The 18865-nt window shown below is 34.3% G+C and overlaps 1 protein-coding gene across 2 annotated transcripts in view; it reads right to left on the reverse strand.

Annotated features, from left to right (window-relative positions):
- dtn (transmembrane protein 132C dtn) overlaps positions 1-18865 on the reverse strand; it is a 165263-nt gene that overhangs the window by 111173 nt on the left and 35225 nt on the right. For both annotated transcript variants that reach the window (XM_072520199.1, XM_072520198.1), the window contains exon 2: positions 3837-4109. In XM_072520199.1, the coding sequence (XP_072376300.1) occupies positions 3837-4109 (273 nt within the window). The remainder of the gene's footprint in view (positions 1-3836; positions 4110-18865) is intronic.

The raw sequence follows: 18865 nt of genomic DNA on the forward strand, positions 1-18865 counted from the left end.
TTTGCATACATAATTTATTGTTTTATTACTCTCTCATACATAAAAATACACTATAGAAGAATTTTTCTCCAAGTAACAAAAAAAAACAAAATTTGTTTAATTTACCAATGTTTGTATTTTTATAACGATTTCCGAAGTGGAAATTGAAACGTCAATAAACTTACTTTAACCTTCAATTGTGACTTATTCCCATTTAAATAGTAATTACAACAAAAATATCTTTTCGTCGCATTTATAAACTATAAGAAAGCTTTCGACAAAGTTAAACATAACATTCTCTTGGGACGTCTAAAGCGAAAAGGACTCGACAAAAATGATATTAACGTAGTGAGTAATCTCTATTGGGACCAAACAGGCTGTGGTAACATTAGATGGAAATAGCACCGATGCGCAACAGATAAGTAGAGGAGTGAGACAAGGCGGTGTACTTTCACCATTACTATTTAATATATACTCGGAAGAGTTATTTACACAGCACTTGAAAACTGTACAGAAGGGATCAAGATATGTGAAAATATAAATAACATTTGTTATGCCGTAAATACAGTTTTTATCGCTGAAAGTGAGAAATACCTACAAAAACACTATTTGTTATACCGGGGAACAGTTTGGTTTGACAATAAACATAAAGAAAACAAAAACCATTGTTGTTAGTAAGAGAGGTAAATTGATAACAAGTATTCAGATAAAAAATACAGTAAATAAAAAGGAGAAATACAGCATATTTGGGGCACATACTTCTGTTTCAATGTTGGACAGACGTTCCTTAGCAAGTGTCGAGTACTTAAGACCGATCCTCTGAGACGTAGAGAACATAGCTTCATAAGAACTTTATTCTGTAATGATATGGTTTACAAACTAAGTAGAAAATAATTTTTAGACAATGTTACAATGAGTACACAAGTTTGTGTCGCGTTCTGGCAATATGACGAATGCCAGAAAGCGTTTTGGTCTACCATAAACAGCTGTTAAGATATATGTCGGACATTGGTAATATGCTCGTGACCAGAACGCGTTTTCGCCATATTTTACTACTATTGGTCGAAATCGGTGTTTGATCCTAACACAAACTTTCAAAACAACGGCTGAGACAAAGTGGTGGCAAGAGAATAAAAACGATACAAAATTGTAATTAGTACAAGTACCTGAAGTCGATATACTCAGGGAAATGTGTGTTATCTGTTGTACTTTATCAGCTTGGTATATAGGAAATTCAGATCAACTATTTAACATACTCACATACTTTTTTATTTATTTTCAGGAACGAAAGATGGAACTTTGCAGTCGCCTTATTGCCGCAATGAGTTTATATTAGCTGACTCCGACTTTATCCTGTGTTCCTCTGGACTACTGGTTTAGCATCTGGATCGAAACAGGGCTTTACACAGTGTAATTGCAAACGATATTGCATCGACAAAAAATGTGCGTGTAGAGCCAAGGCAGCAGAATGTAACAGAAAAAGTCACAGCAACAGTTCATGTAAAACTAAGTAGAAGTAGATACGCTGATACTCTTAAGGCAGAAGTATATGTAGACGTTTTTGTTGCGTGTTTCAATCTTCTGTTCCCTTTAGAACTATTTTACTTACTTTAGAATTACATAAACAATAAAAATATTTTTCTAAATTACACCGGTCTTGGACGTTTGTTTGTATGCTCGACATTACAACACATCTAGAACGCATTCTGGTCTAAATTGATCTGCCGAAAAGTCTACATTTCGGACATTGGCGATATGTTGGTGACCAGAATGCGTTTGACCATATTTTTCGACCATTATCTTAAATTCGAAATGCGTCGTCGTCTACATACGTAGGCAGTCCGATAAGTACTTAGCCTCACCGTCCGTAGGCCCCACTATCTCAAGAGAAATCTACTATCGTGTAATACTTTCTCGTAGACGGCTAATATCAAAAATTTCAGCCGAATCGAACGTAGTTTTGTTTCGACCGCGTGTGTCCACGGATTTTAGAAAAATAGAAAAAGAGCAATATCGGTCGGTGATTAGATTCCTGTTTTTGCAAGGGAAATCACGCAGCGCTTGGATGCTGTTTACGGTGATTCTGTCATGATGAGAACACCTTACTTCGGGAATCTCATGTTCCCTGGACTGGTCATGTTGTGTGTATGTAGGATGTCTGCAAGTATGGCTCATACTTGATCATAAAAATAGTTTATTTCATTCTCACCGAGCCAAACTTGAAGTATATACACTCACACACACTGGCACTTCTCTATAAAGTATTATCCTATTAAAAATTTTTGTAAGATAAATCCATATCCATAGTCTTCTTCTTCTTAGAGTGCCATATCCCTACGGAACGTCGGCGACTACCATGCTTATAATATTTTTATACTGATCTCGGTCTTGCGCTACGTGTAGCAATTGGTCCGCTGTCAAACCTGTCCACTGCCGCAAATTCCTCAACCAAGAGAGTTTCTTCCGTCCTATCCATTTCTTTCCTTCGATTTTACCGTTGAGAATTAGCCGAAGGAACTCATATCTTGGTCCTCTGATTATATGTCCAAGATATTCTAGTTTACGCCTCTTAATAATATTTAATAGAGTTCGTTGATGTCCCATTCTTCGAAGAACTTCTTCGTTTCTGGTTCTGCTAGTCCATGGAATTTTTAGTATCCTTCGATACAACCACATCTCAAATATCCATAGTAGAGGTGGGCTAAATAACACTACCCTGTGATTAAACAGCTGTGATTAGAAAATAATAATCACGACCTGTAAATAACAACAAAATATACTGTGACTGTGATTTCGGCCTTATTCTATGTTTTTAGTTCTTGATCGTTAAAATATGATATATCACGTTCTCGTTTCAGTCGCAAAGTTGTGAAATAAGAGACGTGTAAGAGGATAACAAAAAACGAGATATAGGTCGTAGTTGGCGGTATTGTGAAGTCTCTTTCTAATGAGGAATGCAAAAGCATAAATAGCAAGACAATATTTTATTATCTTTGGAGGAATATGAACATCGCTAGATTAGTGTAATATTCGTACATAAACAAATATTTGAAGAAAATGAAAAAGGCTATTTGAAGTTTCAGATTCTTGAATTTGAGTAACTCGTTATTTGTATGGATATTCAATAATTTTTATTCTCACACATTTTAAAAATGCCACCAGTACCTACCAAATAAAAAAAAAAGGAAAATTATTAGTTTATGGAACTTTTTTATAGAAGCGGATGATAATAATGCGTCATACAATATCTGTAAGGCAAAGTTGTCTTATAAAACGAGCAGATCTAATTTAAAAAAACATATGCAAGTAAAACATCTGACCATATCGGATATACCGAAATAATAACACGTATAGAATTTTATCATGGTCCATAATGGCAATACTTTTTATTCTGAGTTTAACATACTACTATTACGTTGCTCTGTTAAATCACAATCACAGGTAAAAATCGCAAAGAATAAAAATCACGATTACAGTTATACCTGTAATTGCAGAATCACAGTTTAGCCCATCTCTAATCCATAGTATTATACACATTTCAATAGACAATAGAGATTACATAAGTTTCTGAAAAAGGAAATAAAGAACATTTGTTATGGGAGAAGCTCATACCTTCTTGTCAAAGGAAAAAACATATTGTAATAGAGTTTGTTTCATAATAGCAATGAGAAGACTAGGAAACCTTTCACGCGCAGTGTGCGCAACTGATTACTTGTAAAATAAGTTTTTCAGTTTCTGTCAAATTATTTGGTTGGAAATAAAGGACAAGTTATAAAATAAACTTGTTATTTGACCCTAAAACTTGACAAAACCTTCTGACTAGCATTAAACCTTACCAATTGATCTGTCAAACTTACCTGAGGTATTTACGGGCAACGGATCCGGAACGATGTACTTGGCCGGTACTGTCTGCTTGGTACTAAACGGGCCATAAGTTGCTCGGACCGATATCGGCTGCGATCTTTGGAATACTGTGAACTTATCAACGGAGAGAGGAACTCCTTCTCCAGGCGCTGCATTAGGTGTTGTTTCCGAATTCGCAGGTGTTAAAAAGTGTTGGCGAGTTTGCTGCTTTATGAAGAAACCACCATCTTTGTTTTCGAAATGAACATTTACACATGATGTATAACCTGAAACAAAACAATATTATTAGTAATGATTACAAATAAAGTAAGTACTTATCACCTACAAATATTAATATATTTGCGCGGCAATCACGAAGAATTCAAACAAAATTTAAATTGTTTTTGAATTAAATAAATAAAAAAAAAAATAATTACTAAATTCACTAGACAGTTCGGACCGGGATTAGCGAACCTACTATATTAACTTTTATCGGTTGATTATACAAAATGACTTTTTAACATATTTGTCCGTGGATCAAAATATCGTACAGGACCTGCTTGATCTGAACTCTTATTTTTCTGCTATGGAGAATTTTTTAACTTTTAATACGGTGCACAGAAAGTTTATACTTCTGTATTTAGAGGGTATTTTAGTATTGTCGTTCCCAAACATAAGAATGACAATGAATTTGGGATTTTATAGTGATTCTTCTGGAATATATAGAGGAGAAAAAAGAAAACTTGTAAGACGAAAGAGGTGAGGTAAGCGGAACAGACGAGAGAGAAGAGGAACTATCAACGATTCTTGAAGTTAAAGAACGCGTTTATTAAACTAGTCAGAAACCAATCACCCGGAATAGATAATCTCCCAGCTGAGCTATATAAAGAAGGTGGCCAGGGTACTGTTATGGCATTACAGCAGCTTATAAAAGAAATATGGACACAGAAATCTCTCTCCAATGATTGGAATACTTTGAACCATACACAAAAAAGGAGATGTCTTTGAATGATCTAACCACAGAGGAATTACGCTTCTAAATGCAGCGAATAAAATATTTTCCACAGTACTATACTACTGTATGGCACCATATGCAGAACGGATAGTAGGAAAATACCAGGCTGGTTTCAGAGGTGGAAAATCGACAATTCATCAGATTGCAACCCTAAAACAAATTTTAGAAAAAACACTGGAATATGTATAGATATATTTATAGACCGCTAAGCAGCCTACGACTATGCAAATGGAAAAAAAATGTTCAAAGCAATGAAAGAGCTAGGAATACGAAATCAGTTGGTAAATTTAACAAACTAACTCTTAAAAAAGGTTAATGTAGAGTACGAATCTAGGGGAACTGTCTGAACCTTTTAAAACAAATAACGAGCTGCGCCAGGGAGACCCTCTCTACTGGATACTGTTCAATCTAGCTCTGGGAAAAGTAATACGTATGTCACAAATCACAACCACAATATATAATTACATATTGAATTACGAAGGAGGAAACCTAATGCAACAGTTAACAACATTCATCGTCATCATCATGCAACCTCTTCTGTCCACTCCTGGACATAGGTCTCTCCCATTTTTCGCCACTCTTCACGGTTCTGTGCTTCTTGTTGCCATTTCTTGGATATTCGTCCAATGTCAGTCCTCTGCTGCGTTTGTCTTCTCTTGGGCGCCAGTCAATTAGTTTTCTGGTCCATCTTGTGTCTTTCAGTCTCGCTATGTGATCTGCCCAATTCCATTCCAGCTTGGCTATACGTTCGACGACATCACTGATACCTGTTCTTTTCCTTATGTATTGATTCCTTATTTTGTCTTTTTTTTTGTCACGCCGAGAATTGATCTTTTCATGCTCCTTTGTGCCACTCGCATTTTTAGTGCTGTTGTTTTTGTGAGCGTGAGAGTTTCTGCTCCGTATGTCATAATAGGAAGAACGCATTGGTCAAATGTCTTCCGTTTCATAGCTATCGGGATGTTGTTCTTAAAGATATCTCTTAGTGAACCATACGCCGCCCAAGCAAGTGTTATTCGTCGTTGAAATTCGCAGGTCTGGTTGTCCTTGCCTATTCTGATTTCATGACCAAGATATATGTACTTTTCTGTCAATTCTATCACTTGATTTTGGATGATTAGGTGTTCGCTGGGAACTAAATTTGTCATAAATTTGGTCTTACTGATGTTCATTTTTAGACCTATTGTTGAAGATACGTTTTCTAATTCTTGTACCATTTGTTGTGCTTCACCCAGATCTTCGGTAATAAGTACTATGTCGTCGGCAAAACGCAGATGATTGAGCATTTCTCCATCTATTTTTATTCCTCTATTTTCCCACTTTAGCATTTTAAAGGCGTATTCGAGGACTAATTATAAATAAATTAAGTATATTAGAGTATATTAAGTAATAAATATTAGAAGAATTAATCATCACCATTATGGCTTTACAAAATGGCAAATTTGCAGAAACGTTTAAGCAAAAGTTAAACAGTTTTATTTACATCAGACCGACAAACCTAGGAAAAAAAGAAACCTTCAAATCGTGCGAGATATCTTCACTAATTATACTAATGGGTCAAAAACACATGAACGACTAGGAATAGGGATTAGTGGTTCTAACACTAGGCTGCCAATATCTCTTGAAAATACTACAAAATCATTTCGAGCGAAATTATTAGGAATAGTATGTGCTCAAGCGGAATTACCAGCGATGTACTCAAGACTGCCGGCAAAGCCACAACTTGGTAAAAATGTCTGGAGGAGGATAGGAGCCACGCGGGGCACATGTTTTCATTACTTCTTATTAGAGGTCTCTGAAGCATATGTTATCACTGGGCGTGTTATTCTTTTGTAGAGTTTTACTGTTGCATTTCTCGATATAATTGAGGATTTAAGAAGGAGATTGAGCACAAAATAGCATAGGTTTACTTATCCAGATGCGCATTTTTTCGTTCTTAGTAAGATCGTTTATGCGCATTTCATGTTCCCTCAGATTGATCGGTGTTGTGTTATCTACTGTACAAATCGCGCGATGAAGAGTAATTGGCCGGTACTTGGCATGACATTATTATTATTATTATTGCTGGGTATGGTTTAGGTTTGTTTTGGTTTGGTATTGGAATTGGATTGATTTCTGATAATATTTTTTTTAATTAGAGGATTGTAAAATTCTGGTGGATAATTATTTTTTTATGGAATGGTACTGTAGACCATAAAGAAAGCGAATAAAAATAAACTAGACGCTTTTGATTTGAAGTCTATCGGAATTAGAGCATGGAGAAGAGTTGCCAGAGACAGGGGCGAATGGAGGATTGTTCTGAAGAAGGCTTTGGCTCATAAAGATCTGTAACGCCACTGATGATGATGAAGACGCTTTTGAAATGTGGGTATACCGTCGCATGTTAAGAATATCCTGGATTGATCATCGCACTAACGTATCGATATTAGAACAACTTAAAGTAAAGGATATATTGCTTAAACAAATACAACAGAGATATTTGTAGCATTTTGGACACATTGCTAGAAGAACAGGTACGATGGAAAAACTGTGAGTCGAGGGTAGAGTCGAAGGAAAGAGTCCTAGGGGAAGATCTCCAAGCCGTTGGGTAGATCAAACAAAAATATTGATTAACCAAGGGTTACATGAAGCCGAACAACTAGCCCAGGATAGGGAAGGATGGAGTCTGTCTCTGTCAGTAACACTGAACACCAAACCTATATTATGGGCTATGGGTGTGTTGGTATTAAAATTTAGATATCTTTTGTAAACCAGTTAGTTGTTATCAATCATTTAGTGTTAATAGTATTAATATATAATAATAAATTTTAATTCAACATATATTGGGCAAACACACCAATACCTACATAGAAGAGTTGTTGCACACAAACATAAAGTACAAACCAATACATTAAAGACAACAGCTCTAGCCAAATATTCTCTAGAAAATAGTCATTCTTTTGATTTTGAAAATGTACAGATTTTGGAAAAAGAACAAAATTACAACAAAAGATACATATTGGAGATGATTCACATAAAAAAAGATCAAAATTTTATCAATAATAATACTGACATCAAAGATCTTCCCCATATGTAACATAATTTAATAAATTGAGTTGTTTTTTAAATGCACTATGGCAGATATTTAAGATACGACCCTGAACCACTCCTATTTTAAGATACCTGCCAGATGTCATCTGTCAATGTCAGATACAAATTTTTTAATCCATGTAAAACTTTTTAAAAAAGTGTAAACATGAAATTTAATTGTAAAATGTAATGTTTATAAAATAAAATAAAGTGTTTATTGAAAATGGCAAATTTGCCTAAACATTTGGGCCAAAGTTAAATAGCTTTATTTACATCAGACCGACAAACCCAGGAAATAAAAAAGTTTCTATTTAAATATTCACGGTCAGGAAATAACAAACTATATACAGGGTGTTTCAAAAAGGTATGTCATAAATTAAATCACGCATTCAGGGGACAAAAATAAATTAATTGAATCCAACTTACTTTAGTACAAAAGTGTACACAAAAAAAGTTACAGCCCTTTGAAGTTACAAAATAAAAATTGTTTTTTTGCATTATTTCCTAAACTACTTACATTTTGTAATAAAAATGGACACGTTACTTTCTTGCTCTGAAAGCATTTTTCATACAAAAGAAACAACAAAATCTAAGCGCACACAAAAATTTTAAGGGGGGTGTGAAGCCCTAAATCCCCCCAAACTTTTAAGTACGTTCACATCAAATGAATTTTGTGACATCATTAGTTTAACACATTATTTTTAAAAAATTTTTGCCCCCTATCACTTTTTTCAAAAAACAGTTTTTATTGAGTTACGGCCCTTTTCATTAACCTTTAAAAATTACATGCAACTAAATAAATGGCTTAAATGAATTAACAAGTACAAAAAATGTCTATAACCTCTATAAATATGATATTACAATAAATGTTCAAAATGACCTCCATTTTCTTCAATACACATTCGGTATCGTTTTAATAAGGAAAACCGAATGCGCTGAAAAATCATATTTTTCTGACGAAATTGATTTGCTGCTTCAATTATTCTAACCCTCAATTGTTGTTCGTCCTCTATTGTTACATAATACACTTTCTCTTTCATAAAACCCAAGAGCAAAAGTCCATGGGGTCATGACCTGGGACTTCTGGGTGACCAAGAAATAGGTGCGTGCGTCACGACCCCTTCCAATCCACCGACCAGGATACTGCCTGCAAAGGTATTCCCGGACTTCATTACTGTAATGCGGTGGAGCGCCGTCTTGTAGAAACCACATATTTTGCCTAATTGCAATATTCACTTCTTCCAAATACTTTTGTAAATCGTTTGCCAAGAACTACAAATAATTATCACCATTTAAATTGTTGGGACACATCTTTGTGTGGACAACGATGGAAAACAATTTGAACATTTAATTGAACATTAAGTTTTAATGATCGAGATATTTGTATGATTTTTCACATATTTAATTTTAAGTTATAATAAAGGGTGAGTCAATACTATACTTACTTATGTTTATGCGTTTTTATTCATATCTCGAGTTCGACAAAAGCTATCAACATGCGGTTTGCGCCATTTTGTTACGAATTTAATTCAGTTCCATTATAATTTACAATAAATAGGTATTTCCATTAAACATTTTGAAGAAAAACAAATTTTAATTTTTTCTCTTTGAAAGTACCTTCTACCCATGACAATTAAAACTAAATGCAATTGTTTTATAGTAGATGTAAATTAAATCATCCACACTCTTTCTAATGACACTAATTTCGTTAAAATCGGTTGATCCAAACCAAAGTTATAGGTATTTATCCACAAATACTTTCCCACTCTCCCTCACCCTTTATTTGAAAAAATAAAAAAAAATTGCTTGAACAACTTTGTGCGGAATTTAGGCCTCTTTCTAGTTTACTTATTTAACACTTGGTATAATTGGACATATAACACAAAAAACTGGTTTTCAAATTTGAATTATGTACTAATATAAATTTTAATTATAAATTTTATTTAATAAATATTTTCTTATTTACATAATTGATAAATATATCACTAATTTGTATAAACCAGTGCGTATTTACGCTACTATGTTAACATTTTTTTAGTTGTTTATTAACCTTGATAGTATAGGTAGAGATATAATATATAGTATAGGTAGAGATAAAATATAATACGATTGGCAATGACATATATATTTTTGGAAGGTAAATAATTCACGATTGCTCTTAGTTTGAACGATGACTTTACTAGGCCTGGAAAACTTGAGCAAAAAACAATAATTTGTTACATTATACGATTAATGAATTGTTAAATACAGCCTTACAAATATATCAGAATAATGGAAACCTTAATGTTGTAAAAATTGCCGTTAATCTGAAAAACAAAAGACACAAGGACATGAGTAAAATGACTTGTAGTACTTGTCAATTTCCATTATAAAGGAATAGCCTGCCATCCTTGGGCAGAGTCTAAACTGATACTCTGTGTATTGTACCCATGTTAGCATCATCACATCAAACGCACAGGCATCTGATAGTAGAGAGGAAGAAATAGTCAGCTTTTACAATGGAAGAAACCAAAAAGGAGAAAGTTAATATTATTGTAGACGTCTTCAATGCGAAGGTAGGTAAAGGAAGAGATGAAGAAGTAGTAGGCGAATATGGACTAGGAACACGTAATGAGCGAGGAGGGAGGCTAGATCATTTTTGCAAGAACAACGAACTTATTATTAAGAATACCTAGTATAGTCGGTTCGCTATTCCCAGTCCGAACTGTCTAGTGAATTTAGTAATTATTTTTTTGCGAAGTTGGTTACTTTTTGACAGACTAAAAGTGGCTGGAAATTACTATACAACCAAGCACACGTACTCATAGCCAATATTAATAGTAAACAAACTAAATAGTAAGTAAAATAGAACTTTACGAATTACCGGCAATCAATATTTATTTATTTGCACCATATAAATAGTTATGTTAAATTATAACAACTGAAATATATTTTTTAAATATATACTACCCAAAATTTTATGGGTTTAGTATACACTTCCACTATTTATAATAATTCTTCTTTTTCCAATGAAAGAAATCTGTAATAAAAGTTTATTTAAGCTGTTAAGACTGTGAGCTAGGAACTTTTGTGTTGCAGGTTTCCAGCTATGAATCTGTCACAATATGCCCAAGTTGAGCGAATGGACCTTACAAACTACCAGTCCGAAGAATATACACCTGAAAAGCACCTAGAGATGAAGGTGAGAATATAGTAAGAAACCAAATTGACTACATCATTAAAAACCAAAGTTTCCGTAACGCAATAGGACTAAAGCTTACCCACCAGGGGCAGATGACCACAACCATGTTGTAGCAAGTGACCACAATCATGTTTTAGCAGACGTGAAACTCAAACTATGGAAAGAATGGAAACAATAGTAGAAATGGGATGTCCATTACTAAAGGGGAAATTACAAAAGCACTAAAATGTATAAAAAATGATAAAGCCATGGGACCGGATGAAATACCTACAGAAATCTAAAGGCTACTAGCAGAGAACCACATTGATATACTAGTATAATTATTCAATGAAATTTACTATACCGGGGAAATTTCGAAAGAATGGCTAATATCTGAGTTCATCCCAATACCCAAAAACTAAACGTAATGAAATGTGAAGAATATAGAACGATCAGCTTGATGAACCATGTTTTAAAAATGTTCTTGCGAGTTATACATGAACGTGGCTATAAAAAACTAGACGACAGGAAACCAATTGGGATTTAGAAAAGCCTTTGGCACTAAAGAGGCATTACTTACTATACAAACACTCATAAAACGGTGTCGAGAGATGTCAACTGTGACGTATTCATATGTCTTGTTGACTTTGAGAAAGCCTTCGACAAAATACAACACAGAAGGTTTGCGAACATATTACGGAACACAGTAGTAGATGATCAGGATGTGAGAATCATTACAAATTTATACCGATAATCAGAATGCCATAATACTAGTAAAGCAATAAAAATCTAAAGAGATACCTATAAGAAGAGAAGTACGTCAAGGATGTGTACTATTCCCTCTATTTTTTAATATGTGCTCAGAAGAGCTGTCTAAAGAGGCACTAGAAGACATTAATTAAGGCATATTAATTAACGGAACACTAGTAAATAATCTCAAATATGCAGGCTGTACAATAGTCCTTGCGGATAGCAGAGAACGTTACGTTAAAGAAAAAGCTTTAGAGAAAGTACACAGATAGGTACAAGTACTTGGGATGTGAGCTAAATGTGCAATGGAAAACTGGGAATACAAATTAGAACTATAGTATTAAGATGCTATAATGCATGATATATGCTTTTATATGGAGTTGAAGCCTGACAATTACGGACACAACTGAAAAAATACTTGCTTGCTTTGAGACGTGGTCTTACCGAAGAATGTGGAAAATATCATGGACACGTCATGTAACAAACACGGAAACATTAAGAAAGATAAAAAAACTCAACATTATGAAGGAAGAAAAATGAGCTATTTTGGTAATATACTAAGAAATGAAACATATGAGTTGACGCGTTTGGTTATATATACAAGCGAAAGTGGAAGGAAAAAAGAGGTCCGGGGAGACGACGTGCGTCCTGGTTGAAAAATTGAAGGCAGTGAAGTGGAAAAAGAACAATAAAACTCTTCAGAACTGCTGCAGATCGAATAAAATGGGCCATGATGATCGCCAATGTCTTTAAAGGATGAGGCACACGAAGAAGACCAATGTTAGTATATGTCTTACCTAAGATAGAAAAGAGAATGATAATGATTATGACAGTTAGTTGTAATTTAATTATAAAATAATCAGCAAATAAGAACTAACAAGAGAGGAATTAAAAGCAGTTGTTCAACACCTAATTAGTAACACCTAAGGATAATTATTTGTCAACAAAGAAGGGAGGTCGAGAACTTAAAGAAACTTTATATAATCTAATGATGAAAAAATGGGAAAAGGAAAAGATGCCGACAAAGTGGTATTAAGCAGTATTAATCCCTATATTGAAAAAATGAGATATGACCATCTCTAATAACTGCAGAGGTATTGCACTGCTATATAAGATATTTAGTCCAGTCGTCACAGATTTGATCTCTAAAAACGATACAAACAAGCTGAATGTTGTTGAGAATGTCAATTTTGGGACCCCAAATAAGTTGCAAAAAAGTTCGGTGTCCTACCCCCAAACATAGCGGGTAGCTAAGATAATTTTGACTAAAAATGTTTATTAGCACTTTTTGTGTAGAATGAGCAGATCTGAGAAATTTTTTTTTTAAATTAAATTTGGATCAACTCGACGGAAAAAATTCGATATATTTTGATCGAGTGACATCGATAAAATTTATCACTTCCATTGACCAGTAGTGGAATTTGCTTTGTTGGAGCCTAATATACAAAACCTATAACATTAAATTTCGATTTTGAGTTTTAAAAACAAATACGAGGCATTTAAAATATGTATGCCTAAAAATGCTGAATTTAAACTTTCACATTACACACCGCTGTTCCAATGACACAATTGTAAAATTTTGAAAAATGACTTTATTGTATTGGAGGTATCAAAACTGATTATTCTATATATTTTTAAATCATGATAATTGTACTTACAAAATCACCGGTCATGACGAAAAAAAAGCAGTTTTAAACGTTTTAGATAGTTTGTAATGTGAAAGTTTAAATTCAGCGTTTTTTAGGCATATGCCTCATATTTGTTGCCAAAACTTAAAATCGAAATTTCATGCTATAGGTTTTGAACATTACGTAGGCCCTAACAATGGAAATAAGAGAATCTTAAAAATACCTATGGCAAAAATCGCGCAACATTTATTGATTTAATAGCTTTATAAGAAACTGACTTCATTTGCAGCAAAATGCAAGAAATTCCATATGAAAACTACACTCTTCAGCTAAAACGCATTTTGATTTTTATCGATTTTTGTCGAGGACACTCTAATCAAAAGATATCGAATTTTTACCGTGGAGTTGATATTCAAAATCACCGGTCGCTTCAATAAACATTTTTGTTCAAAATTATCTCAGCTACATTTCTGTTTGAAACATTTTTTTCTATGGCCTAAAATACGAATTAAGCACTGATACAATCTATTTTCATAAGAAATTTATAAATCTTTGTCTTATCTCTCCTCATAACATTATTTGTTACTTAATTTTGTACATTTCCACAACTTTTACACATTTATTAGAAGCTAAAGGAAGAAGATAAAGGTCAGAATTGAAATAGCTTGAAAAGCTTGGACTCTGAAAGCTCAATCCGTAAAAAATTAGAGATATTCGAAATGTAGCTATGTAGGCGTATTCTAAAAATTCCTTGGATTGCAAAAGTCTCAAACGAAGAAGTATTAAGATGAATTGGACATGAGAGAAAGCTTATGAACACAATTAAAATAAGAAAAACATCGCATCTGGGCCACACACTTCGAAATGATACATACTCTCTTCTACACGTCATCATGCAAAAAGAGTAGAGGATAGAAAGGGCTTGAAAAGAAAGAAGAAATCTTGGCTGAGGAATATCAGAGATTGGACTAACCTCAATGTTGAATAGATATTTCACGTTGCAAAGATAGGGAAGCGTTTAAAGAAGTGATCACCAACCTTGGTTAGAAGAGACGGACAATAAGAAGAAGATTTAAAAGCTGCTTTCAGCGCATACCATAGAAGCTCTCAAGGCACTCTACGCTTCGAATATTTTAGTTTACTTTAGTTTTTTTAGTATATTACTCAATATCACTGAATGGACATGAGTAAAATTAAGTAACCGTGAGCGGGCGTGAAAGGGGATGGAAAACCACTCACGCTCCTATCCTTAGCGCATACGAACACCAACTATCGGTTGTACGAAACCGACCACTCTATCCTACTTAACAAACTAAGTGAAGTGACATTCACTCTGCCAACTCGAGGAGACAGTCGATTTAAATCAAGAAACAGATTTATCAGAAACGTTGCTCCGAATATGCAACAGCACAATGTAAAATATAATTTAAAATATGTTACGCACTGTGCGAATGTGAGGAGATACAGAACATATATGTATGTAGTAAGTGTAAGCACATACTTATGATGGCTATCCCCAATAACCAAGAACACTACTACGTATGTGGTAGCCAGACTCACTAATGGAAAAATGCGGGGTTAGCTGGACATGTTATACTGGATTAATAACATAATAGTAAAACAATTACACATGCATTAGTGGTGTGGTCCCAAAGGTGCAGCGAAAACAAAAACTTGCAAGGTGCAAAGACTTGTTTGCCTTGAAATTATATGGGAGCACACTAACGGCAGCGATGGAGGCCTTACTAGTCTTCATAATTTACATATGGTTATAAGGAGAGGAAGCGAGAATGGAATATTATGGGTTTAGAAAGAACCCGAGAATGTGATGGTTAGATCAGGACATAACAACATTATAAATGAAATCAAGGATACCGAATGGATAATGGTTTCTGACCATATGGTACTTACATACAGCCTAAGGCCAAGTCGATATTTTCCCACAAGTGCAGTAAAAAATAAAAGTACTAGTGCAACGATTTACCAAAAAGCCGAATATTTTGTTACAGTCGTAAAAATTGTTTTGATAGTTTAATAATTTTCTGCGATTTATTTGAAACTATATATATTTATTTATATGGAAACCATATATTTTTTGCACACCTTTCTCCATACTATTTCCTTTAAAGTTTTTTGTTACTATTCGATATCGATCGGGGGAAATCTTAGCGGAAGCCCCAGAAACGTTAAAAGTTTCGACCTAAAAATTTTCCGACTTGTTCCGTCACGTAAGTCTCATCAATAAATAAAATTTTTCGCTTCACCTTGTCACGTATCAAATACGCCCAAGATTTATCTCAACCTTTTCATTTTGTACGTCGTTCTTATTCACACTTTTTGTTTTTGCCTTATTTTTACGGTATTATCTGAAAAGAGATGATGCAAAGCGAGAACATGTTTATTTAACACGCTGCAACAGGATTTGCATGATAAATTATTTAAAAGTTTATGCATGCTCGGAAAACATACATTTTTAGAAGCTGAATTAGTAATGATACACATACAAACCACAAGGATTAAAATATTTTTCATGAACGTTATAAATTTTATGGCTTTAAGAAGCAGTCGCACCAATATAATCCTAAAAACCAACAGTCCCCTAAATTCACTTATTTTAAATTACCTAAAAGAATAAATACCAATGTAAGCAGTGGACTGTATATACATATATATATATATATATATATATATATATATATATATATATATATATATATATATATATATATATATTCTATATGAAAAATTTAAATGATAAGCTATTTTCCTACACTTTTTTTGGCAGATAGAGCTAGATGAAAAATCGAAGGACCATCGGCATAAACTGCCGGAATAATAAAATAAAACTATTTAATGTATCCTTAAAAAATAGTTCGTCAAAACATACCAATAACTTACACATAATCACTTACAACTAATAATATTTGCGGTAGTTTTTACACCTTCACTTGTCCTTCTCGTTGCACAAATATAATACTTAATAAAGTTTCACATTCACACAAAAAACAAATACGGGTAATACTGATGTCGCGTGGAGCAAGCTTCTGTTAAGGAAGCTAAACAATGACTACTTAAAAAGCTTGAGATTTTTCGCTTTTGTCAAAGTTTTTAATAGTAATTTATATCTTAAGAGATTCCTTTCGGGAAGCTTAGAAAGTAACAAAATCTGAAGAAATAGGTAATGTCTTTCATGCCATACCGAGTAGATAAATAGCCAGAACGTACTGTTTTCTGTGCTGAAGAAATTAGTAAGTAAAATTTCTCTAGTTCTCAAATAAAAAATATATATTTACCAAATCAGATTGTCCAATTCTCTTCGTTCATCTGAGTGTACAAAAAATCAGAACTTCTAAATAGCTTACTTGAGGTTATGTTGTTTAAGCTTTTTTTAAGATGAAATAAAATTAGTGCGGAACAGTTTGTTAAGAATTTCTTAAAAAAGCAAGTGCTGGTCCTTATACCGTATTTTATATTATTTCAAAGGAGATAATTCTCGGATCAGAACACCTTTCATTTGATGATGCTGAACAACCACCACCAATGGAGATGCAACATCTAGTACGAGATTGCAGGATAAATGGACCACAACTTATCATGGGTTGTGATGTGAACGCATCATTTCACCTGGGGTAGCATAAACACTAGTAAAATCGAGTCATTACTACAGTTTGTTATGAACTATGATTTAGATACATACTAATTTTAGAAAACACACCAACTTTCATAACTACTCAACAAAAGGAGGTAATTCAAATAACAGTGGCCACGACTCACGTAGCTAGAACTGTGCCATGTGTCAAATGAGGTGTCTTGTTCAGATCATCGCCACATCTGTTTTGAAATAACAGGTAATGAGCATAGAGAGCATAATATACTAGTCAGTATATCAAGCAGACCTTGCTATAAGCATACAGTAGACCTAGACATGGCTTCCGAACAATTTCAAGAGGTTTTCATGTCAGTGTTGGAAGACAATTCTCAAGAGATCCTGGGGATTTTCAACACAAAAGTATCTTGGTTGAATAGCATCATTTAAAATCAAAGGACAGAAGCCAGACGAAAATTTAATTTCAAAAGAGATCAGGTGAATTGGGCAATTATTGCAAAGCAAAAATTCAAAGGAACTTTAAATGACAAAAAAAAAGAATCGTGGAAAAGGCATTGCGACGACATAAAACAGACTACAGAAATGTCAAAGCTTCATTAAGTTCTCTCTAAGGATCCTCAGATAAATTTCCCCTTACTCCAAAAATGGGTCCGATGCAGGCAGCTTTTATAAAAAAATCTCACAAAACCAGATAGAAACAAGCTAAATCCGTGAGCCTGATAAGTCTGATGTCATTGGGAGTGAAGACTCTAGAAAAACTGCTCTACAGGCACATTAGAGATGTGATGCTATCGACACATGCTTAGAGTTCTATGGATATATAATATATCTAATGAAACTATATTATCCGTGGAGAACTAGAATACCTCCCTACTATCAAACGCACAAAATTGGAATACTTTGGGCACATCACAAGAAACTACCTACTGCAGCTTATTCTGCACGGGAAAATAGAAGGTCGAAGGTTATGCAGAACATCGTGGCTGTAGAATCTACAAACATAAACGGAATGCGGTCAACAGGTTTATTCAGAGCGGTACTAGATAGCCATATGGTCAAATGTGAGCGCCAACATCCATAGAGGATGAGGACTTTAAGAAGAAGAAAAAGGAGGCACATTAGGGATGGCGAATTGGTTGAATGTAAGGTTCATCATCAAACCGCCGCATATGACTCACTTGGGTGGCATTCGGCAAGCTAAGCTATGTTCTTAAATCAGAACTGCCTATGTGTCTTAAAAGAAAAGTCTTTAATCAGTGCGTGTTGCCAGTACTTACATATGGTGCAGAGACATTAACACTAACCAAGAAAGTAAGAAATAAAATTTGTGTTACCCAAAGAGCCATGAAACGATCGATGTTAGGCATTTCTCGTAGGGATCGGATCACGAACAAGGAAATAAGACGGAGAACAGGAGTGACAGATGCCATAGAAAGAATTATGACCCTTAAGTGGAACTGGGTGGGGCACATAGCTAGAATGTCGGATAACAGATGGACACAGCGAATAATACAGTGGAGACCGAGACAAGAAGCACATCGAAGTAGAGGTCGTCCACCAACAAGATGGTCTGATGACATAAAACGGATCGACAAAAATTGGATGCAAACAGCACAAAACAGAAATACATGGAAAAGACTGAGGGAGACCTATATCCAGCAGTGGATAGATCCGGGTTAAATGATGATGATGATGAAGGTTCATCAGGGATAGTATGTGTATATAGCAGAATTCCCTATGGAAACAATGTTTTCCCCTGGAAAACAATAAAGTATTGCTGGGTGCATTTTTCGATATAGAGGGAGTATTCGACA

This window comes from Diabrotica undecimpunctata, chromosome 1, assembly GCF_040954645.1.
Source record: "Diabrotica undecimpunctata isolate CICGRU chromosome 1, icDiaUnde3, whole genome shotgun sequence".
Taxonomy (NCBI): Eukaryota; Metazoa; Arthropoda; class Insecta; order Coleoptera; family Chrysomelidae; genus Diabrotica; species Diabrotica undecimpunctata.